The sequence below is a fragment of the Balaenoptera ricei genome, chromosome 20, assembly GCF_028023285.1.
Source record: "Balaenoptera ricei isolate mBalRic1 chromosome 20, mBalRic1.hap2, whole genome shotgun sequence".
NCBI lineage: Eukaryota > Metazoa > Chordata > Mammalia > Artiodactyla > Balaenopteridae > Balaenoptera > Balaenoptera ricei.
The window spans coordinates 51821732-51844696 of NC_082658.1; the positions used below are offsets into that span (position 1 = coordinate 51821732).

Consider the following 22965-nt stretch of genomic DNA (forward strand, 5'->3'; position numbering starts at 1 on the left):
ATTGAGGGTGGGGCAGGTAGAGACTCATTTGAGAATTCAATAAAAACTATCAACCGTCATCCCAGAAAATGCATGTATGCATATACCTGCAAATTTTTGCATTTTTGCAAGGTCTAAAGACTCTTCTCTGTAAGGCTTGACCCTGAACCACTAGTGGTTCCTGGACACCACTTAAGAATCCCTAATTAAATGATGTGAGCACCTAAGTTTGACTATTTTTGTGCACTAGAACTAACTGTAGTGCAAAAAAAAAAAAGAAAAATAGGTGCATTTGATGGTCTAGTTCCATTATAGCCTAGTGTACTTAACTACTAAGAGACTGTTGATTAAATTAATGGAAGAATTTTGTTCAGGGTTGAAGTCAAATGATAAACTGAAATGTCCTTCTTGTGACCAGCCACATAAATGAACTATTATCTGCAAGCATGTCAATGCAACATTACATGGAATCAAATGGAGGGAAAAAATGTAAATTTTCGATTATAAAGTTTTCAAATAAATTTCCAATTCCTTCACAGATTTTTTCATATTAAAGGTTTGGCAACTGGTTTCTTATATACTGTGTTCTTATTGTATATTTATGTTACCTTAGCCACAGATGTTGTTAATCTTTTTCTCTCTGCTAATAACAGCAAAAAAAGGTCAGAGGATTTGCCATATGAAGTGAGAAGGGCTCAAGAAATAAATCATTTATTTGGTCCAAAAGATAGTGAAGATTCCTATGACATTATTTTTGACCTTCACAACACTACTTCTAATATGGGGTGCACTCTTATTCTTGAAGATTCCAGGAGTGACTTTTTAATTCAGATGTTTCATTATATTAAGGTAATGTCAATGTTATTAATTTACAAGTTAGCATAGGACCCATAATTTTAAGTCACTTATAGATGTGAAACAACCAGAAAAGGGTCAGGAGGGAGGGTCCAAGAGAAATGGGGGATTGGGAGGAGCACCAGAATAGAGGTAGGAGTGACAGGCAGGAGAAAAGGAGAAGAAATGAGTAAAATAATAAATGCAATGAATAAAATAATAAAACATACGGACCATTGTGTCTATAAAATTTTAAATCTTTTATCAAGACAGCCACCAAATCATAGGCTATTTGGTAAAATTAATACCAAAATTTTAAATGGTATGGTTGAAGTGGCTCAATTACCATTTTAGGAAGCTCAAAAAATAGTCATTTAATGTTGACTAAAGACCAATGATAAAAAGATTGGCTCTCTTTAGTCCTGCCCTTGTCTCCATTTGATTCAGATACCCTAACATACATCTGATCTTTCAGTACTTCATATAGCTAATCATTTTAAGGCTCAAAAATCTACAAGATGAAAAAATCAGCAATCCATTGCTATACCTAGAGAAAAACTGCTAGAGAATAACAAGCAAACAAGAACACAAATAATAAACTGTATGATTATTTTTATATAAAGGATAGCCTTCCTTCCGGAGAGCTGGTATGAGCTAGTATGATTTAATGGAAAGAGTGTGACCCATATAGCCAGTGCCTGGGTTCAAATCCTGGCTTTCTCTCACTAACTTTGAACAAGATATTCAACTCCCAAAACATTGCTTTCTTCATTTTATAAAATTGACATAATAACAATACTTACCCCATATGGCTGTTATAAGCCTTAAATGAGATAAGATATTTAATGCACTTAGCTGAATGCCTGGCAGATAGTAAAGATTAACTATTAGTTTTGTTTCCTTGAATTTTTGGCGTTGACTAAATAGTAGTTCTGGTAATAGATCATAATGCAGCTATTCTTTGCTGCTGATTGAAGGGAGAGCTGAATACTTTGCTTGCCAGGCACAGAAGCAGCATGTTATCAAAACTGAGTGGGCCGTCTTGAATTCTCATTCAGATAAGTGGAGGTAGGGGGAGTTACCCGACATCTGTAGGGACCTGGCCCACAGGGGTAGAAAAAGAATTCTTTAAGAGACCAATACTAAGCTAAATAGTAAGTGTAACCAGTGGTGAAAACAAAAATAACCAAATCCATTCAGAAAAAGAATTTATTCATATTCTTTGTTTATGGTTCTGGGGAATTGTTTAATGTACATTTTATCCAGAAAGCTATGTATAATCCAATTTTATATGTAATTCATTTATGTGCTTTCAAAGCTTTAAAATACCATCAGATTTTAGAGTGTGTTTCACAAAGCTGTCTTACTAATCTTAGTTGATGAAGTGAAACATATTGAAGACATTATTGACTCTCTAATAGCAAAGAGAACAAGGCATATGGTCTTTACATAATAAGAAAAATGTTTTAAATTCTTTTCAGACTTCTTTGGCTCCATTACCCTGCTATGTTTACCTTATTGAGCATCCTTCCCTCAGATATGCAACCACTCGTTCTATAGCCAAGTATCCTGTTGGTAAGTCGTATTTCCCACTGTCACAACTAAACAAAATATGTCTCAGATGAAACTCTGAGAAAATTAATTTAAAGACTATTTATAGCTACTTTGCTTATCATTATGGCTTATAATTGTCAAGTAATAAGCAAACTATCTCCAGGCAGTCTCTAACTATATCAGATTTCTTCAATTTCACTGAGCAGCTTTCTACATTCCAGGAAAAAATACTGAGCTGAGGGAATTTGAATCTTCTATAATGGACAGTAAGCAGCCTGCCTTTTGCTTAAGGAAGACACCATCCCTATCTTCCAAGACTATTTACTATACAAACATTCTTTAAAAAAATAATCTGGAGCCAAGGTAGTCAGTATCTTGCTGGCAAGATGTGCAGAAATACAAAAGACCCATGGAAAATTCTCTCCCAACATCCCTCTTAGCACCTGCTTTGCAGTAGAGTCTCTGGTAACCTGTGTTTGTTATGCATTCACTTGTTTGCCCTGTCAGTTACTGGGCTGTGAATTCATCTTTACCTTCTGGTAACTTCCAACATGCAGCTTTGCACTCTCATACACTCTCCGAGACAGACAGTCTCTTTTTCTATATTCCATTCTCTTTCCTGAGTGACCTATTAGCATAATTGTTTGCAGACCACACTATAATCATTAAAATTGCTGTCACAACTTAAAATCTTTTTTGTCAGATCTCAGGTGGTTTAAATAAGAGAAATTTAATTTGAAAACAAGTTGTCAAACAATAGAAGCAAATTTAAAGTTATTTTGGTTATTCAATTATTGATAATTTTGGTGCATAATCAAGGGATCAGTTAAGGCAAGCTAAATAGCCAAGTATAGGTAATTATTTGAAACAAACCAAATGCTTGACAATAATTGGTAAAGTTCCTTTTTCTCTGTGACACCATATAAAGCATAGGATTTCCAAGTCTTGAGAGAGCAATCTTGGTCTATTACATTTATGGGGCAATGCTGCTCTTAGGTAGAACAAATATCTACTGATATGTTTGGCTCTTAAAAAGAGAGCCAAATCCTTCAAAGGTTTCAATATGGGGGAGTATTAAGATCATCATAAGTAATTAGAAATATTATATGTTCTCCTTTCAACTTTACTATTTTATTTGGAATATTTTTTATATCATCCAGTCATTGGGGGGAAAAACACTTAAGATCAGAGAGACACTCTCTCCAACTCAATGTTTTATAATACTCTTATGACTTTAGGTGCCACAAGATGTTCATTGTAATTTCAAGCATCATATGCCAACATGACAATATCTAGTGGAAGAAAGGAGACTCTCAGGAACTCCCCTGCAGACCTTCCATTATGGCCAGTTGCTCAGAACTGGGTCACATATCCGTTCTTTTTTTTTTTTTTTTTAGTGTTTTTTTGTTTTGTTTTTAATTAATTTTTTTAACTTTTTGGGTTTATTTTTTTTATTTATTTATGGCTGTGTTGGGTCTTCGCCTCTGTGCGAGGGCTCTCTCTATTTGTGGCAAGTGGGGGCCACTCTTCATCGCAGTGCGCGGGCCTCTCACTATCGCGGCCTCTCTTGTTGCAGAGCACAGGCTCCAGACGCGCAGGCTCAGTAGTCGTGGTCCACGGGCCTAGTTGCTCCGCGGCATGTGGGATCCTCCGAGACCGGGGCTTGAACCCGTGTCCCCTGCATTGGCAGGCAGATTCCCAACCACTGCACCACCAGGGAAGCCCCACATATCCGTTCTTAAATTAATTACTAGGGTTAATGAGATTACTATGATTGACTAAAACTATTCTACATTTACCCCTGAGTTGGATACCCCAACCAAAATCAGGACTCTGTCAGCAAGGAGTAAGACAGAATGAATTTTGGGTAGGCAACCAACAATGTCTTCTACAGTACACATACAGACATATCCATGAACACATTTTCACACATTTGTACAAATCATTTATGTACTGATGCATACCTTAACCACACTTATGTCATATACTTAAGTATATGCAGGAAAGCTAAGCACAAAAATGAAAATGAAGATAAAAGAGAATACAGTAAGATTTTGTGAATTGAGAAATAACAGAAGTGGATGAAAATAGAATAGGTGGAAAAGAATGTATATGAATTGGTGGAAGAGAGTGGATGATGCTATACTTGGTAAATGGTTCTATAAATGGATAAGATGATGACTGGAGTGATAACAGTGTGGGAGGCTTGGACAGGAGGGAAGGGACTAGATAAGTGGTTTAGAGAAAGAGTATTTTGTAGGTTTATGGATGGATGCTTCACAGACACAGGAAGTAGACCTGATAGTACAGGCAGAATTTTATTGGGGTGAGAAGAAATGAATACAAATTTTTTCTACAGAAAATTAAAACCATTGCACTATCATGTTGGGATGGGTTGTTATATTAAGGGCAAGAATGTCGCTCTAGGGTCACATAGATTGTCATTTGACTTAAATCCACGGCTCGTTTAGTCTAGATTTCTATTACTAAATATTATAGATGTGTTTTCTCCTACAAGCTAAATGTTAGGTCTGTGACAGTTTCTCTTTGTGGCCACTTATCATTTTGTCAGTATAAATTTGTCTACTCCTTTTACTATATTATTACTTTTTAATACTTTGACAATATTGAAGGAAATTTAAAGAAAAAAGACCCCAAAACCTTACTACTGTAACACAACTCTTTGATTTTTTTTCCATGTTCTCTCCCAGTCTTTATTTACTATGCATATAACTTGTACATGTAAATGTTCTGCTTTATTTTTTGCCTAACATTAGGTCTCAAACATTTTCCATGATGCTGCATGGTCTACCTCTTTAATCATTTTTAATGATGGGATTCTAGATCTTGATATATGAGAATGCTCGATCTTATATTCTAATACTTATATAAGTGTGACTATCTCCCCTTCTGTACCTAGGTATAGAAGTTGGTCCCCAGCCTCAAGGGGTTCTGAGAGCTGATATTCTGGATCAAATGAGAAAAATGATTAAACATGCTCTTGATTTTATACATAATTTCAATGAAGGTAAGTAGTAGGCAGAATTTGTTTCTTTAATTCTTAGCTTGTGTGTGTAAATAAATCAGAAAAGGAAGATGAGATGGAGTACACATAATTACTTAACCACTAAACATTGAAATAGCAATGGAACCTAGGTTAAATTTGCCATGTTTGTGACACTAGTTGCTTTTTAAAAAATTTAATCACTTCAGCCATTCGTCAATGACCAGTGTAGACACATTCAAGAAAAGCAGCTACCAAATAAAGCTCCCCAAATGAAATCCTCATTTTCCTATTAATCTCCATTTTTAAAAGCAAAGAAATACAAATGTCCAATAAACAGATGAAAAGATATCCAATATCACTAATAATCAAAAAGTGCAAATTAAAATGCAAAACCATTTTCTCCCGTTAGATTGGGAAAATATTAAAATCTGATAATATTAAGTGTTGGTAAGGGTGTAAGAAAAGGAGACACTCTCCTTCCCTGCTGGTATAAATTGGTAAAGACACTTAGAGGATAACTTTACAGTATCCACTTTCTAATATGCAAAAATCCTATGACCCAGCAATTCCACATCTCAAAGAAACACAAACACATGCACACCTACATGCCACATACAAGGGTGGTTACTGCAGCATTGTTTGTAAAGCAAAACAATGGAAATGCCCTGAATATCCATCAGTTGGTTAGTTAAATACAATAGCATGGAAAGATCTTCAAACTACATTGTTAATTGAAAGAAAGCAAGTTGCAGACCAAAACATACAATATACCAATTTGCTTCAAAATAATAATAATAAACACTTGCTAGAATACACATAAATATATACGTTAGTACATAGGAACAGTTCTAGAAGAAAACATATCAAACTGATAACAGCAATTACTGGGGAGAGGAGGGGAAAACCAGGTTAATTTTGTTTTAATTGTGTTCAGGAAGAATGATGTATTCATGTATTATTTGTGCAATTACAAAACAGATGGGGCTGGTGGTGAGATGGGTATATGGATCTCTATGTACTATCTGCTCATTTATTTGGTAAACCTAAAACTGCAGCAGAAAAAATAATGAAATCTATTAATTATTTTTAAAATAACTTTAAAATTTTAAGAATTATAATAAAAGTAAAATCAAAGAGACATCTTATGTAAATAATTATTCATACAGGCAGAACTGAAATTATCATTGAGGAATGGGCCATTACAGTGACAGAGCTGGTGAATAGTTCAGTGCCTGTGCGGAGTATAATCCCTTAACCTGTGATCACAGGAATTTCTTCTGTGCTTGGGAATCCTTTGACTCCAAAGTCACAAAGACTGAAAATCAGCATTCTACCACCTTTGTCTGAGGACAGGTTCTATACCGTCTAGTGGACCTGGTGTTGGGAAGGTCATCACTTATTCACAAGAAACCGTTCAAATAGTGAGCATGAGACTATGATGTTAAGAAACAATGCACCCAGTAGAAGCCCACAAACCTGACTGAAAAATAACATGGTTTTCAAATCACAATCCATAGACTCCTGCCACAGGTTGAGGATTTAGTAGCTGTCCTAGTAGCTCCGGGACAGCCACCCCACCTCTGCTTCAATCAGAGCAGTTCTATCTGTTTTATCCTTGTAACATTTCATTTAACCAAAGGATTCTGCAATTCAAAATTTTAAAACCAGTATTAATTTAGACTATCCAGTTTGATGGATTTTTAACTAACATGGAAAGAGCACCATTATCCAAAGAACGCTGGCAAAAGGATCATAACCGTCTGAAGAAAAGTCTCTAGAAATGAATAGAAGAGCTCCATTTTTGGCTCTGTGCTACTCAAAATTATTATTAGTGACTTGGATAAGGACATAAGTGACATGCTTATATAAGTGGTAAGTGACAGGAAGCTATCAGGAAAATATCTGGGTTCAAAAGGTGGATCCAAAAAGTTCTGACAATATTTAACAATAATCTAAACCAAATGTTTAAGGTTAAATACATCAGGAACAAAATTTTACTTTCATGTTAAAAAATCCCAGAATGAGGGAGGTGATAGTCTCTTTTCTGCTTGGATAAACAACATTTGGAGACCTCTGAATAAATTCCAAGTCCATATTTCAGGAGAAACATCTATAAAGTAAGGTTAGCCAAGGAGTTAGTTGAGCATGTTGAAGAGTTTGAAAACCATAATAGGAATGATCCCAAAGATGCACATAGAACTTCAGTTTACAAAGTACCTTCACATGTATCCTCGTGTATGTGACAATATGAGTGGAGACTGATAGAATCAAAGATACTTAGACTGGCAAAAAGAAGTCTTAAGGCCAATTTTATTTCAGAGTTTCAGAAGTGTTATATTGGAAAGGAATTAGACATGATTTCTGTGACTCAGAGGCCAGAATAGAATCGGTGGGATAGTGTTACCTAAAGACAGAAATTTCTGGGACTTCCCTGGAGGTCCTGCAGTTAAGACTCCGCGCTCCCAATGCAGAGGGCCCAGGTTCGATCCCTGGTCAGGGAACTAGGTCCTGCATGCCTCAACTAAAAAAAAAAAAATCCCGCGTGCTGCAGCTAAGACCTGGCGCAGCCAAATAAATAAATATTAAAAATAAAAAAGAAAGAAAGAAAATTCTAATTAACGAAGCTGACCAACAATGGAACAGACCACAATTTGTGAGACTGTTTAAGCAGGAGCAAGACGGCCACTTGGTCAGAAAGATACGGAGAATATTCAAGCATCGAGGAAACTTAGGCATTTGAGACTCCTAGCTCTGAGATTCTAAGTAGCAAAAACATGCTCCTTTGTATTCTACCACTTTCTCCTTTCCTCCCAATGGACCTTCTGGTTTAAAGGTATGACACCTGATGTTTCCATCTTCATCTTGGAAGGTGTGGTAAATTCTAAAAATGGCCACAAATTCTTCCCTTCCCTGCTTCCATGTCCTATCAAGAGATGGAGTCCGTTTTCCTACCACGTGAATCTGGCTTGGCCATGTGACATGTTTTGTGCCACAAAAGAGGTTTGAAAAGAACTTGAACATCAGGGCTTGCTCTCTTGCTGACCTCGGGAACCTTGCACTGTCATTCTGTGAATCAGTCCACCCTAGCCTGCTGGATAATGAGAGACTGTGAGGCTGAGAACTGAGACACCCCAGCCAATAGTCCTGCAGCTCCGGCTGACAGCCCGTCAAATGCCAGATATGAGAGTAAAGCCGTCTTAGATCATCCAGCCTCCTGCTGACCTGCCATCTCACCACAAATGCATGAGCAAGCCAATTAGAAATCAGCCAATCCAGCCTAGACCAGAGGAACGGGCCAACCAACTCACAGAGTCATGAGCTAAATTAGAAGGTTGTTGTTTTATGCCACTAAACTCTGGCATAGTGTGTTATGCAGCAAAAGTTAACTGATACAGAAGTAATCGCGGGGTATCTGCATTCCAACCCTGGCTGCACTTTCCGCGCCAAGGGGAAAGGAAGATTTTTCTTTGGATTGCAACCATAGCACACTATGGGCTCTACGTTGGATGAAAGTTCATCCTGTTTATTCAGAGTTTGCCTGGTATAAATGTAAACTACTCCTTTTCCAAGTTTCTGGGCATTGGGTTGTTTAATGCTGCGTCTTTGTAAATTGGACTCCACTATTGGCAGACTGCCTGCATCCCAATATCTCACTGCTCAGGAGCTACCCAAATGTTTAACATACTTAGTTAAGAGAAGGAGCACAGTGGGGAAGTCATCTAACCAGCTGAACGTCCTCCTGAAGTTATGCAATCACAGAATGTCAGAGCTGGAAGAGTCCTCCAAGGTAAACTAATGTGAAACCTTCATTTGAGAGGTAAAGAAAGTGAGCTTCGAGAAGTTCAGTGTCTTGCTCACGTTTACACAGCGAGGAGATTAGAGCCTAGGTATCATGACTCCCAGTCCTAGCCTCTTTCTCTCCCACACTGGCTTTTTAAGTTCTGTGTTCTACCTCTGTCCTACCTCGGTGTACCTGTGGACAGTGTGTCGGTAGGAATAATTTGAGAACATCTTTTGGTTTAGTGTTGTTTGTGAGCATCCTTAACTAAAATTTTATGGAACCATATAAGACCCCGAATAGCCAAAGCAATCTTTAGAAAGAGGCATCACATTCCCTAACTTCACACCTTATTACAAAGCTGTAGTAATTAAACCATATAATATTGGCATAAAAGCAGACACACAGATCAATGAAACGGAATAGAAGGCCCAGAAATAAACCCGTGTATATATGGTCATTTAATTTACAACAAAGGAGCAAAGAATATACAATGGGGAAAGGACAGTCTCTTCAATAAATGGTGTTGGGAAAATTGGACAGCCATATGCAAAAGAATGAAACTCAACCACTATCTTAACCACCATACACAAAAATTAACTTAAAATGGATTAAAGACTTGAACATAAGAATTGAAACTATAAAACTTACAGAAGAAAACATAGGCCGTGAGCTCCTTGAAATAGGTCTTGGTGATTTTTTGAATCTGACACCAAAAGCAGAAGCAACAAAGGCAAAAATAAACAAGTGGGACTATGTCAAATTAAAAAGCTTCTGCACAGCAAAGGAACCCATCAACAAAATGAAAATACAATCTACTGAATGGGAGAAAATATTTGCAAATCATATATCTGATAAGGGAGTACTATCCAAAATATGTGAAGAACTCACACAACTCAATAGCCAAAAAAAAAAAAAAAAAAGGTGTGATTTAAAAATGGGCAGAAGATCTGAATAGACATTTTTCCAAAGAAGACATACAGATGGCTGACAGATACATGAAAAAATGCTTTACATCATTAATCTTCAGGGAAATTAAAATCAAAACTATAATGAGGTATCCCCTCACATCTTTGAGAATGGCTGTTATCAAAAAAATAAGAAATAACAAGTTTTGTTGAAGATGTAGAGAAAAGGGAACACTTGTGCACTGTTGGTGGGAATCTAAGTTGGTGCAGCCACTATGGAAAACAGCATAGAGGTTCTGCAAAAAATTAAAAATAGGACTACCATATGATCTAGCAATTCCACTTCGGGGTATTTATCCAAAGAAAATGAAAACACTAATTCGAAAAGCTATAGACACCTCTGTGTTCATTGCAGCATCATTTACAATAGCCAAGGTATGGAAACAACCTGTGTCCATCAATGGAAGAATGGATGAAGAAATTGTGGTATCCATATACAATGGAATATTATTTAGCCATAAAAAAGAATGAAGTCTCGCTATTTGTGACAGCATGGATGGACCTCGAGGACATTATGCTGAATGAATAAGTCAAGCAGAGAAAGACAATTACCATATGATCTCTCTTATATGTGAAATCTAAAAATGAATAAATAAAAATTTAAAACCAAGCTCATAGATACAGAAAACAAATTGGGGGTTGCCTTAAAGCAGAAACAGGTAGGGATGGGAGAAAGGGATGAACTGTCTGGGGGGTTTTTTAGTTTAAATAAATTGAATTTTTTAAAAGCCACTCTAACCTATTAGACAGCCTGGAAGTTTCATTTTTCAAGAACAGCGTAACCATGAAAAACTCAGTAAGACACAGACAAATCCGATAAATAGAAGAAACAAAGAAATCAAAGAAAATAAGAAATCGAGTGTTGGGCTATTTGGTGTATTGGATTGGTTCAGGATTATGAAACCTAAACTTCTTATTGTTAATAGAAAGGGTACAAGTCCTTTATAATATATTGTCCACTTACTTCATAGGCCAAGAAAGTTAAAGGGGGCTTCCCTGGTGGCGCAGTGGTTGAGAGTCTGCCTGCTAATGCAGGGGACGCGGGTTCGAGCCCTGGTCTGGGAGGATCCCACATGCCGCGGAGCGGCTGGGCCCGTGGGCCACAACTGCTGAGCCTGCGCGTCTGGAGCCTGTGCCCCGCAACGGGAGGGGCCGCGATGGTGAGAGGCCCGCGCAACGCGATGAAGAGCGGTCCCCGCACCGCGATGAAGAGTGGCCCCCGCTTGCCGTAACTGGAGAAAGCCCTCGCACGAACCGAGGACCCAACACAGCCAAAAATAAATAAATAAATAAATTTAAAAAAAAAAAAAAAGTTAAAGGCCTCTGGGACCTGAGATCATTAGTCATAGAGCCAACACTCAGCATTTTGGTAATGCTGGCAATGATGAAATGATAACACTAGAGCAAGAGCTGTTATGGCCAATGACATGTGCCTCTAGGGTGGCTTTTTCAGCTTCAGGCATTTTTCTTAATAGCCCCAAGTTGGAAACGTGCAAGATGTCTATAAACCATAGAACGAATAAATAAATTATGGCATTTTCTCACAGTGGAATACTATACTGCAAATAAAATGAACAATAGCTACACACCACAATATGGATGAATCTTCCCCAAAAGTTGATCTTAAGAAGACAGATACAAGATGCATATATTGATTGATTATATTTGTAAAATATTCAGCAGTAGGCAAACCTGAACTATATTGTGTGGGATTCATGCATGGGTGGTGAAGCTATAAAGTGAAGCAAGTGAGTCATTACCAAAATTAGTGGTTACTGCTCAAATGGGAAGGCGATGGGATTATGATGGGAAAGAGACATGCAGGGGATGCTGGTATGCAGGCAGTGTTCTTGTCCTGGCTGGTGGTTACATGGCTAATCACTTTACAGTTCATTAAACTGTATATTTATGTTTTATGTACTTTCTGAGTGTTATACTTCACAATAAAATGGTTTAAAAGCAAGAAAATAGTGTGTTCTCCCTGTAACTGTCTGTCTTCAGTTTTTGGTTGTTGTTGTTCTTCCTTCTGTAAAGTATCAACTTCCCTTTTTTCAGGAGATTTTGTTAGTTACTATTTATACACATTGTTTTTGCCCTAGGAAAAGAATTTCCTCCCTGTGCTATTGAAGTCTATAAAATAATGGAGAAAGTTGATTATCCCAGGAATGAAAGTGGAGAAATTGCTGCTATTATCCACCCTAAACTGCAGGTAACATTCACTATTTCTTTTAAATGTTGAAAATAATGATGCCTTACCTTTGAGTAGAACTTTACAGTCCATAAAGCATTTTACATGCATTAGCTCATTTGATGTTCTCAAAAACACTGCAGTCTAATGTATTCAGACCGTCACTCAGTAAATATTTATTGAGTAAATCCTTTGCTGGCTCTGGGGGTACATCAGTGAACATGGTTTATATTCTTGTGGAATTTATAGTCTAGATATACTAAAGTCTAAACTGTGATCTTGAAATGAAGGTAACCAGATGCTATAACAGAATAATGAGGTGGGGATGGGGGTCAGAGAATGTGAAATTCCTGTTCAGGTGCAATGGGTAAGAATTATTATATCTATTTTAATATAAGAAAACAGAGGCTCAAAAATTAGATCCTTCCCATAGTCCTATAGTTATTGATGACAGATCCGGAACGAATGTTCTTTGCAGTTGACCACATTGCTACCACCTCCCTGTGATTACTACTGTATAAGTTAGAGCAAAACAATCAGAACCTCTTTCTTTGGAATGGTTTCTGCCGCCTTTTCCTGACTCCTCAAAACCCCAATATCTGCTCCTTGTGTGGTTTGATCAATAATAGCATAGTGAAGGGGAAGAAAAGGCTCTTAGGAATGTATAGGAGGTTTAAAACTGGACAAGGCAGAGATAAAAGCAGAGAGGAGCAAAGATTCCAAAAAGCTAAAACATCCATCTCCACGCACAATCTCAGACCTCAGAAATGTGGAAGTGATCCAATGGATTGTCTAGTCTGGTGCATTCAACCCTGGATGCACATTGCCTAGAGAGCCTTTTAAAAAATAACAATGCCGGGCCCCCACTCTGGGATAATCTGATCTTATTGGCATGGGTAATTAGGGTGGAAAACCACTGATCCAGTTCAGACTCCTGTTTAATGACCTTAATGATAGTTATTCAGACTTACAACTTAATAAAGTAGCCTGCCCAAAAATACAGACTCATGGAGCAAATCCAGCTTTGTGCCTTAGTGGGATCCAGGTGGAAACTTGAAGAAGGAGCCTTAGGCAGTGTTTTAAAGGACAGAAAGATAAAGATTGGGGGAGAGAAAAGAGGAAAGCACTACAGGTAACAAAAACTGCATGTACAAGAAACAGAGGCCAAAGTGATGATGTCACAACTGGTTACAACACAGGATTTCTTTTTCAATTTTTATTGGAGTATATTTGCTTTACAATGTTGTGTTAGTTTCTACTGTATAGCAAAGTGAATCAGCTATACGTATACACATATTCCCTCTTTTTTGGATTTCCTTCCCATTTATGTCACCGCAGAGCACTGAGTAGAGTTCCCTGTGCTATACAGTAGGTTCTCATTAGTTATCTATTTTATACATAGTTATCTCATTAGTTATCTATTTTATACATAGTATCAATAGTTACAAATGTAAGTTTTACATTCCCTCAAGGACATCCATGAAAAATACAAAAATCATCCTGGGGAGGCAGAGAGGTAAGATTAATGGGATCAGTAATAAACAGGGCTAGTTGTAGGTCTTGAAAGTCAGGAAGGATAATTTTGATTTGGTAGACAATAAGGAATGGCTCAGTATTCTACAGAAGGGATCGATTGACTGATTATTTCAATAAATATATTTGAAGGACTTCTCAGCTTGTTCTGGGCCCTGGGATTCAAGATAGGGTCTCTCATAGAGCTTCCATACTAATAAGGGGAGAACAGACCATGAATAAGTAAACAATACATCAACCACATGATTTCAAATTGTAATAAGTGCTATAAAAGAAATAAACAGAATAATACAGGAGCAGTTAACAAAGGGTTCCTACTAGATGGAGTGGTCAGAAAGAGCCATCTCTGAGATGAGGGCATTGAAGCTGGAACCTGGAAGATGAGAAGTCAGCCATGTGGAAAACAAGCACAAAGGCTCTGAGGCTGGAACAAACTTGGAGTGTTTGAGGAACAGCAAGAAGACCAGTGTCAACGGAGAGTAGGGAGTGAACAGAGACCCTGGAGCCAGAGACTCAGGCAGGCACCTGGTTATGAGTCCAGATTTTATTCTAAAAGTGATGGTTCTTAATCAGGGTGCTCACTAGAATTCTCCAGGTTCCCTACTCCCACCCCCAAATGCTTGGAGCCTATCACAAAAGCACTAACACAGTGCTTCTCAAACTCCGGCCTCATGAGAATCACCTTAGGAACTTTTTAAAGTCCTCATTCTCCGGCCCAGGGATTCTGATTTAATTCATCAGGGTGGAGACAAGAAGTCAATTAGGTTCACCAGGCGATTTTCATGTGGCTCAGGTTTGGGTAGCACTGCCCATCGGAATCTCTGCAGGTGGGGCTAGCAGACAGTGGGGAGGTGTTGAAGAAACCCTGTCAGTCGTTCTGGGGCACATCTCTGACTGAAAACCACTGGTCTGGAGCAGTAGCTCTCAGCCACTCTGTCCTGTAGAATCACCTGGGGCTTTAAAAAAAATACAAACAGCGAATTATAAATGAGTAGCATGAGGGAATTGGAGGAGGTGTGTGATGGAATTATGCTTCTTGATTACATGCTTATATGACTCTGTGCTATATATTTGTCAAAACTCATAGAACCATACCCAAAAACGGTTGGATTTTACTGTATGTAAATTTAGAAAATAGTGATGCCTGAGCCCCACTCTTGAGATTCCCATTTGATGTATCTGAGATGGGGCCAGCCCTTATTCATCTATATTTTTCAAACATCCCAGGTAATTGTAATGTGCAGCCAGGGTTCAGAAAATCGCTGTGGTGCAACGCTTCTCAAACTTAAATGTTGCCCCTGTGAACCTCTGGGGGTTTGTTAACGTGAAGATTTTGACTTAGTAGGTCTGCGGTGGGGAATCAAATTCTGCTTTTCTACCAGACTCTCAGGTGATGCTGCTCTGCTGCTGGGAACTGTTAGAAATACAGAACCTCAGACCCCCACCCCAGACCTATAGAATCAGAATCTGCACTTCAACAAGATCCCTATGTGATTTGCAAACACAGCAAAGTTTGAGGAGAACTGCTCTAGAGTTCCTATGGGGTGCCAGCACTGGTGTTTGAGGGCTCACAAGTCCAAACCCTGGTGGGGACCTCTCAAACGATTCAGTTGTTATCCTAATGTGGGGACACGTCGTCTTAGAGTTTTCCCAGCCCACACCCCACCTTCTCCCACCAGTTCACACCAGTATAGAACCTCCTAGCGTGCAGGCACAACGTCACTCCTTTTTTATCCCCAGCAGTAGAATGTCTTATACACAGAAGGCTCTTAATGGGTATTTCCTAAATTTGGCTGAGCAGAATTTAACTTCAGGTAGCAAGAGTTAGAATATGCACCTGAGGAGACGCGCATTTAATGTTTTGCCTTTTGATATTATAAATCTCTTTGGCAATATTCAAGGCAAACTTGATATCGAAGCAAACTGTAATCACATGTGTCAGTTATAAAAATAAAAAGGGGAACTCTTAAAACCGCTGCCAAAATTGACTGCTCACTCTCAGTTTAGTCAGATAACTCATATGCCTCTACACTATCTCTTTTAAAAGAAGACAATGCTGTCATTTTAGTTGTCTAGAACCTGACATAAAAATTTTTTAAATTTATTTTTTATTCAAGTATAGTTGATTTACAATGTTGTGTTACTTTCTGGTGTACAGCAAAGTGATTCAGTTATACATATATGTGTTCTTTTTCATATTCTTTTCCATTGTACAATTTGTAAAGTGGCAAAAAATCTAATGTAGTCTATGTATTCTAATTGTTTCCTGAGAGGATCAAGACTGGAAACCATTGCACCCTGGGGATCCTGTGTTTTTAACTCCTGATGGAAAGACTATTCCATTGGGCGGAGACCATACCGTGTACCCGGTGTTTGTAAACGAGGCTGCATATTATGAAAAGAAAGAAGCTTTCGCAAAGACAGCTAAACTAACACTCAATGCGAAAAGTATTCGCTCCTCTTTACATTAGAAATCACTTCTAGCTCACTTGTTATCGAGTACCTTGAAAAATTCTACTAGTTCGTAAGCTCCTGAAGAGCAGGATTGTGCCTTATTCATTTCCACAGCACCTAGCCCAGTGCCTTGCACACAATGGACATTCAGGTAAATTTCTTGAATGAGTGAATACATTAATGAATACCTTTTATAGATATCGTACTTTATGGATGTAACTTATTCAAAGAAGCACATTTCTTATTTCTGTATACCTTTTTATACCTTATACTTTGATAGTTTAACATTCTTGGTAAACAGCCTTTGAATTTAAATTTTAACATTGAAATAGATACTATATACAAAACAATAATAACTTGAGCATATAATTAAATGTTGTATGTTTTCAAGTAATGTAAAACTGCTACTAGAAACTAATGGTATTTTAAATTTTTTCACATTTGAATTAATGATAAAGTATTAAGGATCCAGTCTATCAACTTTAGCAGTAGTTGTGATATCTGTAGATTTTTAAATGCTCTTTTGAAGATGAAACGTGAACAAGAAATGAGGGCTGATTGTAAAGGTGACATTATGAATAAATCAAGAAACTCTGAATGGTCCTTTGTCCACTGACAGTCACCCACACAAAGCATCACAAAGCATCACTGCTCTGGCATGCCCACTTGTTCTGCGCTGACCTCAGGGAGCGAAGAACCTCCTTCAGACCTCTCACACGCCCCGCTAGAAGCTCACGTTCCTTCCCAACTTGGGAGGCATGTTGCTCCCAGCCCTCCCTTCTTACTTTGAAAGAACGGCGCTTGCCCTTCTTCCCAACCAATGTGTAAGGAAGTCTTTGGGCTCCAGTAGCATAGGTGGTAAAGGCAGAAAGAGCAGAGGGAAGTGGACACTAGCGGAAATGTGACCCAAAGCCATCTCTGGTTCACAAATGCATTCTTTTAAGACATTCCCCCCTGGCCTAAATGCCCAAGTCCCTCACTCCCAGGATTCTTCTCCTCAAAGGTCCTCGGGCTAAAACGCTGCCTCTCTCCCACTCCAATCCCTGCAGGAGCCTCCCCTCCCTCCTCATGGCAGCCAAGTAAAGAACATTTTATCCCATGATTTGGACCCCAAGGAACCCATGTTTACAGTTTCAAATATATTTACAAAATCACAGTAACATTATCTGTAACATATATATGTCTCTCTCTATATAGACAGTTCCATTCTTGCAAAGCAAATTCCATTAAGCCAATTTCATTCCATATTCAATGCTCTATAGCACACAGTTAAACTGTTACTAAATTTTCAGCATTTATTTTTGCACTTTACCAAAATTATTTTCATTGGAATAAACTCTCTTCCTTCTGAATTCTTTAGTAAAGATTTGATTTATCAATCACCTTTTGTATATAACAAGTTTTACCAAGCTTCCTTCTCCCATAGAACATAGAATGTTCCTTTGTGCTCTAAGTTCAATTTTTCTAGGTCAGTTTTTTTCCATACGTATATTTTGGCAAAAATACTTTATTCTCCCATCAAATTTTAGTTAGTTACAAAATTTACAATGTGCAACTGAGGCCACTGCGATTTCAGTTTTTGTACTGATTATTTCTGTCAAGTCTCATTCTCTCTGACTCAATATTTATATCTTTAGAGTTAGTTAGATGTGATTTTTTAAAATCTATAACTATAACATATTGCTGTGTGGCTTTAGCCACTTTCAGTTTTATTTTGATTATTTCTAACAGTCTGCAGACTCATTTTTCCCATTTATAAAAATGGGAATAATCATAATAATAGTGTCCCTCTCATGGGATTATTGTGAGGATTAAGTGGGCTAATGCAGATAAGTACTTAGCACTGTGCCTAGTGAAATTCCTAACATAAAAGGCCCTTTTTGATCTGCCCTTCCCTCCCCACAACCTCTCTAGACTCATCTGCCTTCAGGTCCTCTCTGTTCCAGGCGGCTTTGTGTTGTTTTATTCCTGCGTGTCTTCACACAGACTGGCCTTTCCACCTAGAATTTTCTCCCTTCCCTTCCCTTCCTCCATCCCTGCCCCTCCCCCCATCAGACCTCACATCAGCAAATTCCTATTTTTTTCTTCCAAATGCAACTCGACTCTCATTTCATCTATAAAGCCTTTCTTGGCTTGCCCCTTTGACCCTCTCTGCTTCCATCCAAACTTGGGGACATTACCAGTGTCTTTTTCAGCACCTGTAATCTAATAAATGCCCGATAAAGTTCAGTCGAGTAAATGAGTGTGCTCAACCATTCCTTCTCTACTGAAATGTCTTCATAGTCCATCAATGTCTCTGCCTTCTCTTTGCCTTCTTGCCTTCTTTCCCAATCACTTCCTGAGTATCCCCATCACGCCCAGGTAGAATTTACTCCATTCCACACTCTTCAGACTGTCACTATAGGCCAAATGATGGCGGATGGAAAATTACACCCTTTTAAGCCTGCAACCCTATGGGGGAAAAAAGGAAATTCAATAATCCCATTGTGTGAAAGCTTTTGGTGGTTTCCCCTCACCCTTGATAGGAAATCTCAAAGCCTCCCCACAGCTGGACGAGTCCTGTGTGCTCTAGCCTCTGCCTACCTCTGCAGCCCTTTTTCCCAGCAATTTGGCCACAAAGACTTCTCCATCCTCAAATGCACCAAGCTCCCTACTACAACATGGTCTTTGCCCATGTTGTTCCCTCTTATTGAAACTCTATCCCACCACCACACTCCCTTTACCTGGATGACACTTATTCTTAAATGTGACTCAGGCTAGGCTAAACCACTCTGTTATATGAGCTCATTGACACTACTGGACTAGTGCGTACCAGTACACCTCAGAGAACCTGGATCCTTGGCCCAGGAAAAAGCACTGTGACCTTTACCTGTCATTCCATCTCTCTCCAAGTCTCAATTTCCCCACCTATTGAATGGAGATAGAATACTCATCAAACCATCTACAGGGACTTCCCTGGTGGCACAGTGGTTAAGAATCCGCCTGCCAATGCAAGGCACACGGGTTCAAGCCCTGGTCCGGGAAGATCCCACATGCCACGGAGCAACTAAGCCCATGCACCACAACTACTGAGCCTGCGCTCTAGAACCCGTGAGCCACAACTACTGAGCCTGTGTGCCACAACTACTGAAACCTGCGTGCCTAGAGCCCATGCTCTGCAACAAGAGAAGCCACCACAGTGAGAAGCCCGCACACCACAACGAAGAGTAGCCCCTGCTCGCCGCAACTAGTGAAAGCCCACGTGCAGCAACGAAGACCCAATGCAGCCAAAAATAATAAATAAAAAAAATAAAGATTAAACAAGCCACCTACAAAACAGTGGATTAAGATAACCAATATGAATGAAAGCACTTTATAAATAGGGAATCATACAATCTCAAAGGCTGAAAAAATTGCAAAATATCTCTTGGAAGATAATTTTTCACAGTATCAAAAGTCATAGGGCGGGGCTTCCCTGGTGGCACAGTGGTTGAGAGTCTGCCTGCCAACGCAGGGGACACGGGTTCGAGCCCTGGTCTGGGAAGATCCCACATGCCACGGAGCAGCTGGGCCCGTGAGCCACAATTACTGAGCCTGCGCATCTGGAGCCTGTGCTCCGCAACAAGAGAGGCCGCGATAGTGAGAGGCCCGCGCACCGCGATGAAGAGTGGCCCCCGCTCGCCGCAACTAGAGAAAGCCCTCGCACAGAAACGAAGACCCAACACAGCCATAAATAAATAAATAAATAAATAAATAAATTTTTTTAAAAAAGTCATAAAACTGTTTATCCTCATTGACCTAGGCATCCCACTCCCAGAATATATCCCACAACAGGGGCTTCCACCCTTTTTCTAGCAGTCTACCTGGAATGTTTCCGTGGATGGCACATTCCTAGATTATAGACTGAAACCTGTTTGAGCTAGGATGTGAATTATGTACAATTCCCATTTCCTAGCCACTGGAGAAGACATATCCCAGTGAAGGGTGTTATTCTGGGAATCGTTTGGATTAAGTAATTGACCAAATGCAGCACATCACTTATTAATAAATTGTTTGCAAGTTCTGCAACCCCTCAAGACACAGCAGCAACTTGGCATTCAAGTTGAGAACTGCCATTCTTTCAAAATAACTCAATAGAATGAAAAACTGCACATACATATATGTTGGGCAATAATGATAGTAATAATATCAGCTCTTTCCTGTCCATTCCCTTATTGCCTCCTTATAAATAAAGGCCCTGTGAGGTAGACAGGAGGGATTTCTATGGATGGACCCCCTGCTTGGGGTCATATTACCTGAACCTATAAGGTTTTCAGGCTGTGATTCCTTGGGCATGTCACTTAAAATCTCTAGGTCTCCTTTTACTCAAATTACTTCCAGAGTTATTGAGTGGTTAAAATGGGGTACTGGACGTGATATACTTTGAGATGTAAACGCTGCACAAAGGTGGCATGTCTTCGTGTGCTGAGCTGGGACCAATAATAATATTTTAGGTCCGAAAAGTGGCCTTCCCTTTATCCACTCATGTTAAGCGACACCCTACGATTTCTAGTCAGTCTTCATAGCGGCACACCTAAGACAAGGATAAAACATGATCATAACAAGGCAAAATAAATATTTATTAGAAATCATAAAAGCATTTCTTCAATGGCACTAAAATGTTCTTACTCCATTTATGACTTCTTTCTTGAACATAGAGTTTCACACACACACGACACTAAAAACAAGATGTAAAAGGAATTTGCAAGGATCAGGCACATTCAATGAGAACAAGGTGACAATTCTGTGTTTGGGACCAAGATCACAGTAAAAACATATAAATCAATGCAGAGATCAAGTATGGCTTACAGGCCCAGATGACGGCCCATCTACCGGGGCCCTACCCAGAGCAAAAGGACTTAGCTCACCAGGCCTTGTGGAAGGAAAAGAAGGTCAATAACACTGGGCTTCAGGGCAGGAGCCCTCTACGAGCATAATGACTTCACAGTACAGCCTTGAACTCCTTCTCCCACCCCGGCAAGGAGAAAGGTAAGCACCATTTTTATTCCAAACAGATATATCACATAATTTCTAAAATAATGGATTCTTCCTGAGGCAGAGATTAGTTAAAGGAAAATTTCCAGCCAAAACTGTTATCTGAGCATGGGAGATTCCATCCCTGGAAAATGCCTTCCCCTTAAATTACTGAAATGTGAATCATTTAAGACGCCCTGATACACCTGTGGATTCAGTGTGGCGTGGTGTGTGGTTTTGTACACACCTGTATGCACACACTTGAATTTTAAACCCATCATGGGGATCACAGGGACAGTGCAGACTGCCAGCATGAATCATCTGAGCAAAAAGCTCTAGTCCCCCCACATACGTCAACCACAAAGGCAGACTCAAATTTACTGAATAACTGTGCTAAAAAAAAAATCATGCAGGGGGATACCTGTGGTCCAGAATCAGAACACTCCAGCTTCAACAGCTCTGATACGACCTCCTGCATGACTTTGAACAAGTCCACTTTCCTTTTGGAGCTTTAGTCTCCAGGTGTAAAATAAGAGAACTGGTCCTTTTAAGCCAATGCTCTTTGACTCATTGCTTTCCTTGGTAAACCTACCTAGGCTGAGACCATCTAGGCTGAAAACCTTTGGGGGATGCCACTGGCAGGAAGAAGATTCAGTACAGAAGATGGTCCTGCCAACAAATTCCATCCAGATCCACAGACAGGTCTCCATACATGTAAGAAGGCAAAGATCCAGTTATTGATTTCTGTCTGTCTAACCTCCCAGCTTTCGTTCAAGTGGGAAATGGAGAACCATATGGCTTTATCCATTCATATCCAAATCAAAACATATCTGAATTCCCAGCTGCATGGTGTAGAGCATGGTGCCATGGATCCAAACGGCTGCCCTTCAGACCAGGACATCTGTTCAGGATAAATGCAAGCAGGTAATTCCAGATACAGGATGCTAATCTCCAGGCTAAAAGGACCTTCAAGTTCATTTGATTGTGATCTTTAACAATATCCTTAATAAATGCTCAACCAGCTTCTGCTTAAATATCCCCAATATCTGGAGCAGTTGCTGGACTGAATTGAACTAAATTTTTTTCCCTGAAATTTCCAACTTTTGGCACTAGCTCTGCCCATCTGGAACACATCTGCTCCTCCTGCCTCTGGGACAATCTCCCCATATCTTCCCTTCTCTGGGGAACATGCCTAGCCCCTTCCTCCCCTGCTCACACTTGAGCTTGGCCTGACCACTACAGCTTAGAGCACTGGTTGGCTCCCTGGGTCATCCGAGAGCACAGGGGCTGCTGCAGAGTGTACGGCTCTAAGGCTACGTCCTCCACTCATGGCATCTCTCCCTGACCCAGCCCATCAGGGGCACGAGGGCCAAGTTTCTACCCACCCAGGTAAGCTGGTGCACAGAGCAGCCCAGAGCAGAGAAAAAGGCCGAGAGTGGACTGCTTGGCCTGTACTCCTTAGTTTGCCTCAAGTCAGATTAACTAGCCAATAGCCAAGTTATCTAAAAGCCGAATGATTTTTGTGCCACTTAAAATTAAAATTCATGGTTAATAGCATTGTAATTCCACCTCAAAAATTCCCACATGAATCTTTTACCAGATACCTGAGGCTGAGTGGGTTTTATGGTTCTTTAGGTTCCAGTAACCTGGAACATTTCTACTATCTCCACTTCACCTC

General features: G+C 39.4%; 1 protein-coding gene across 1 annotated transcript in view; it reads left to right on the top strand.

The window, feature by feature from the left end:
• The window catches only part of ASPA (aspartoacylase), a 25584-nt gene extending 8691 nt beyond the window's left edge, over positions 1–16893 (top strand). The window contains exons 3-7 of the mRNA XM_059906739.1: positions 633–828; positions 2295–2388; positions 5288–5395; positions 12220–12329; positions 16115–16893. Coding sequence (XP_059762722.1) covers positions 633–828; positions 2295–2388; positions 5288–5395; positions 12220–12329; positions 16115–16312 — 706 coding nt within the window. The 3' untranslated portion in view covers positions 16313–16893. The remainder of the gene's footprint in view (positions 1–632; positions 829–2294; positions 2389–5287; positions 5396–12219; positions 12330–16114) is intronic.
• The last annotated feature ends 6072 nt before the right edge of the window (positions 16894–22965 follow it).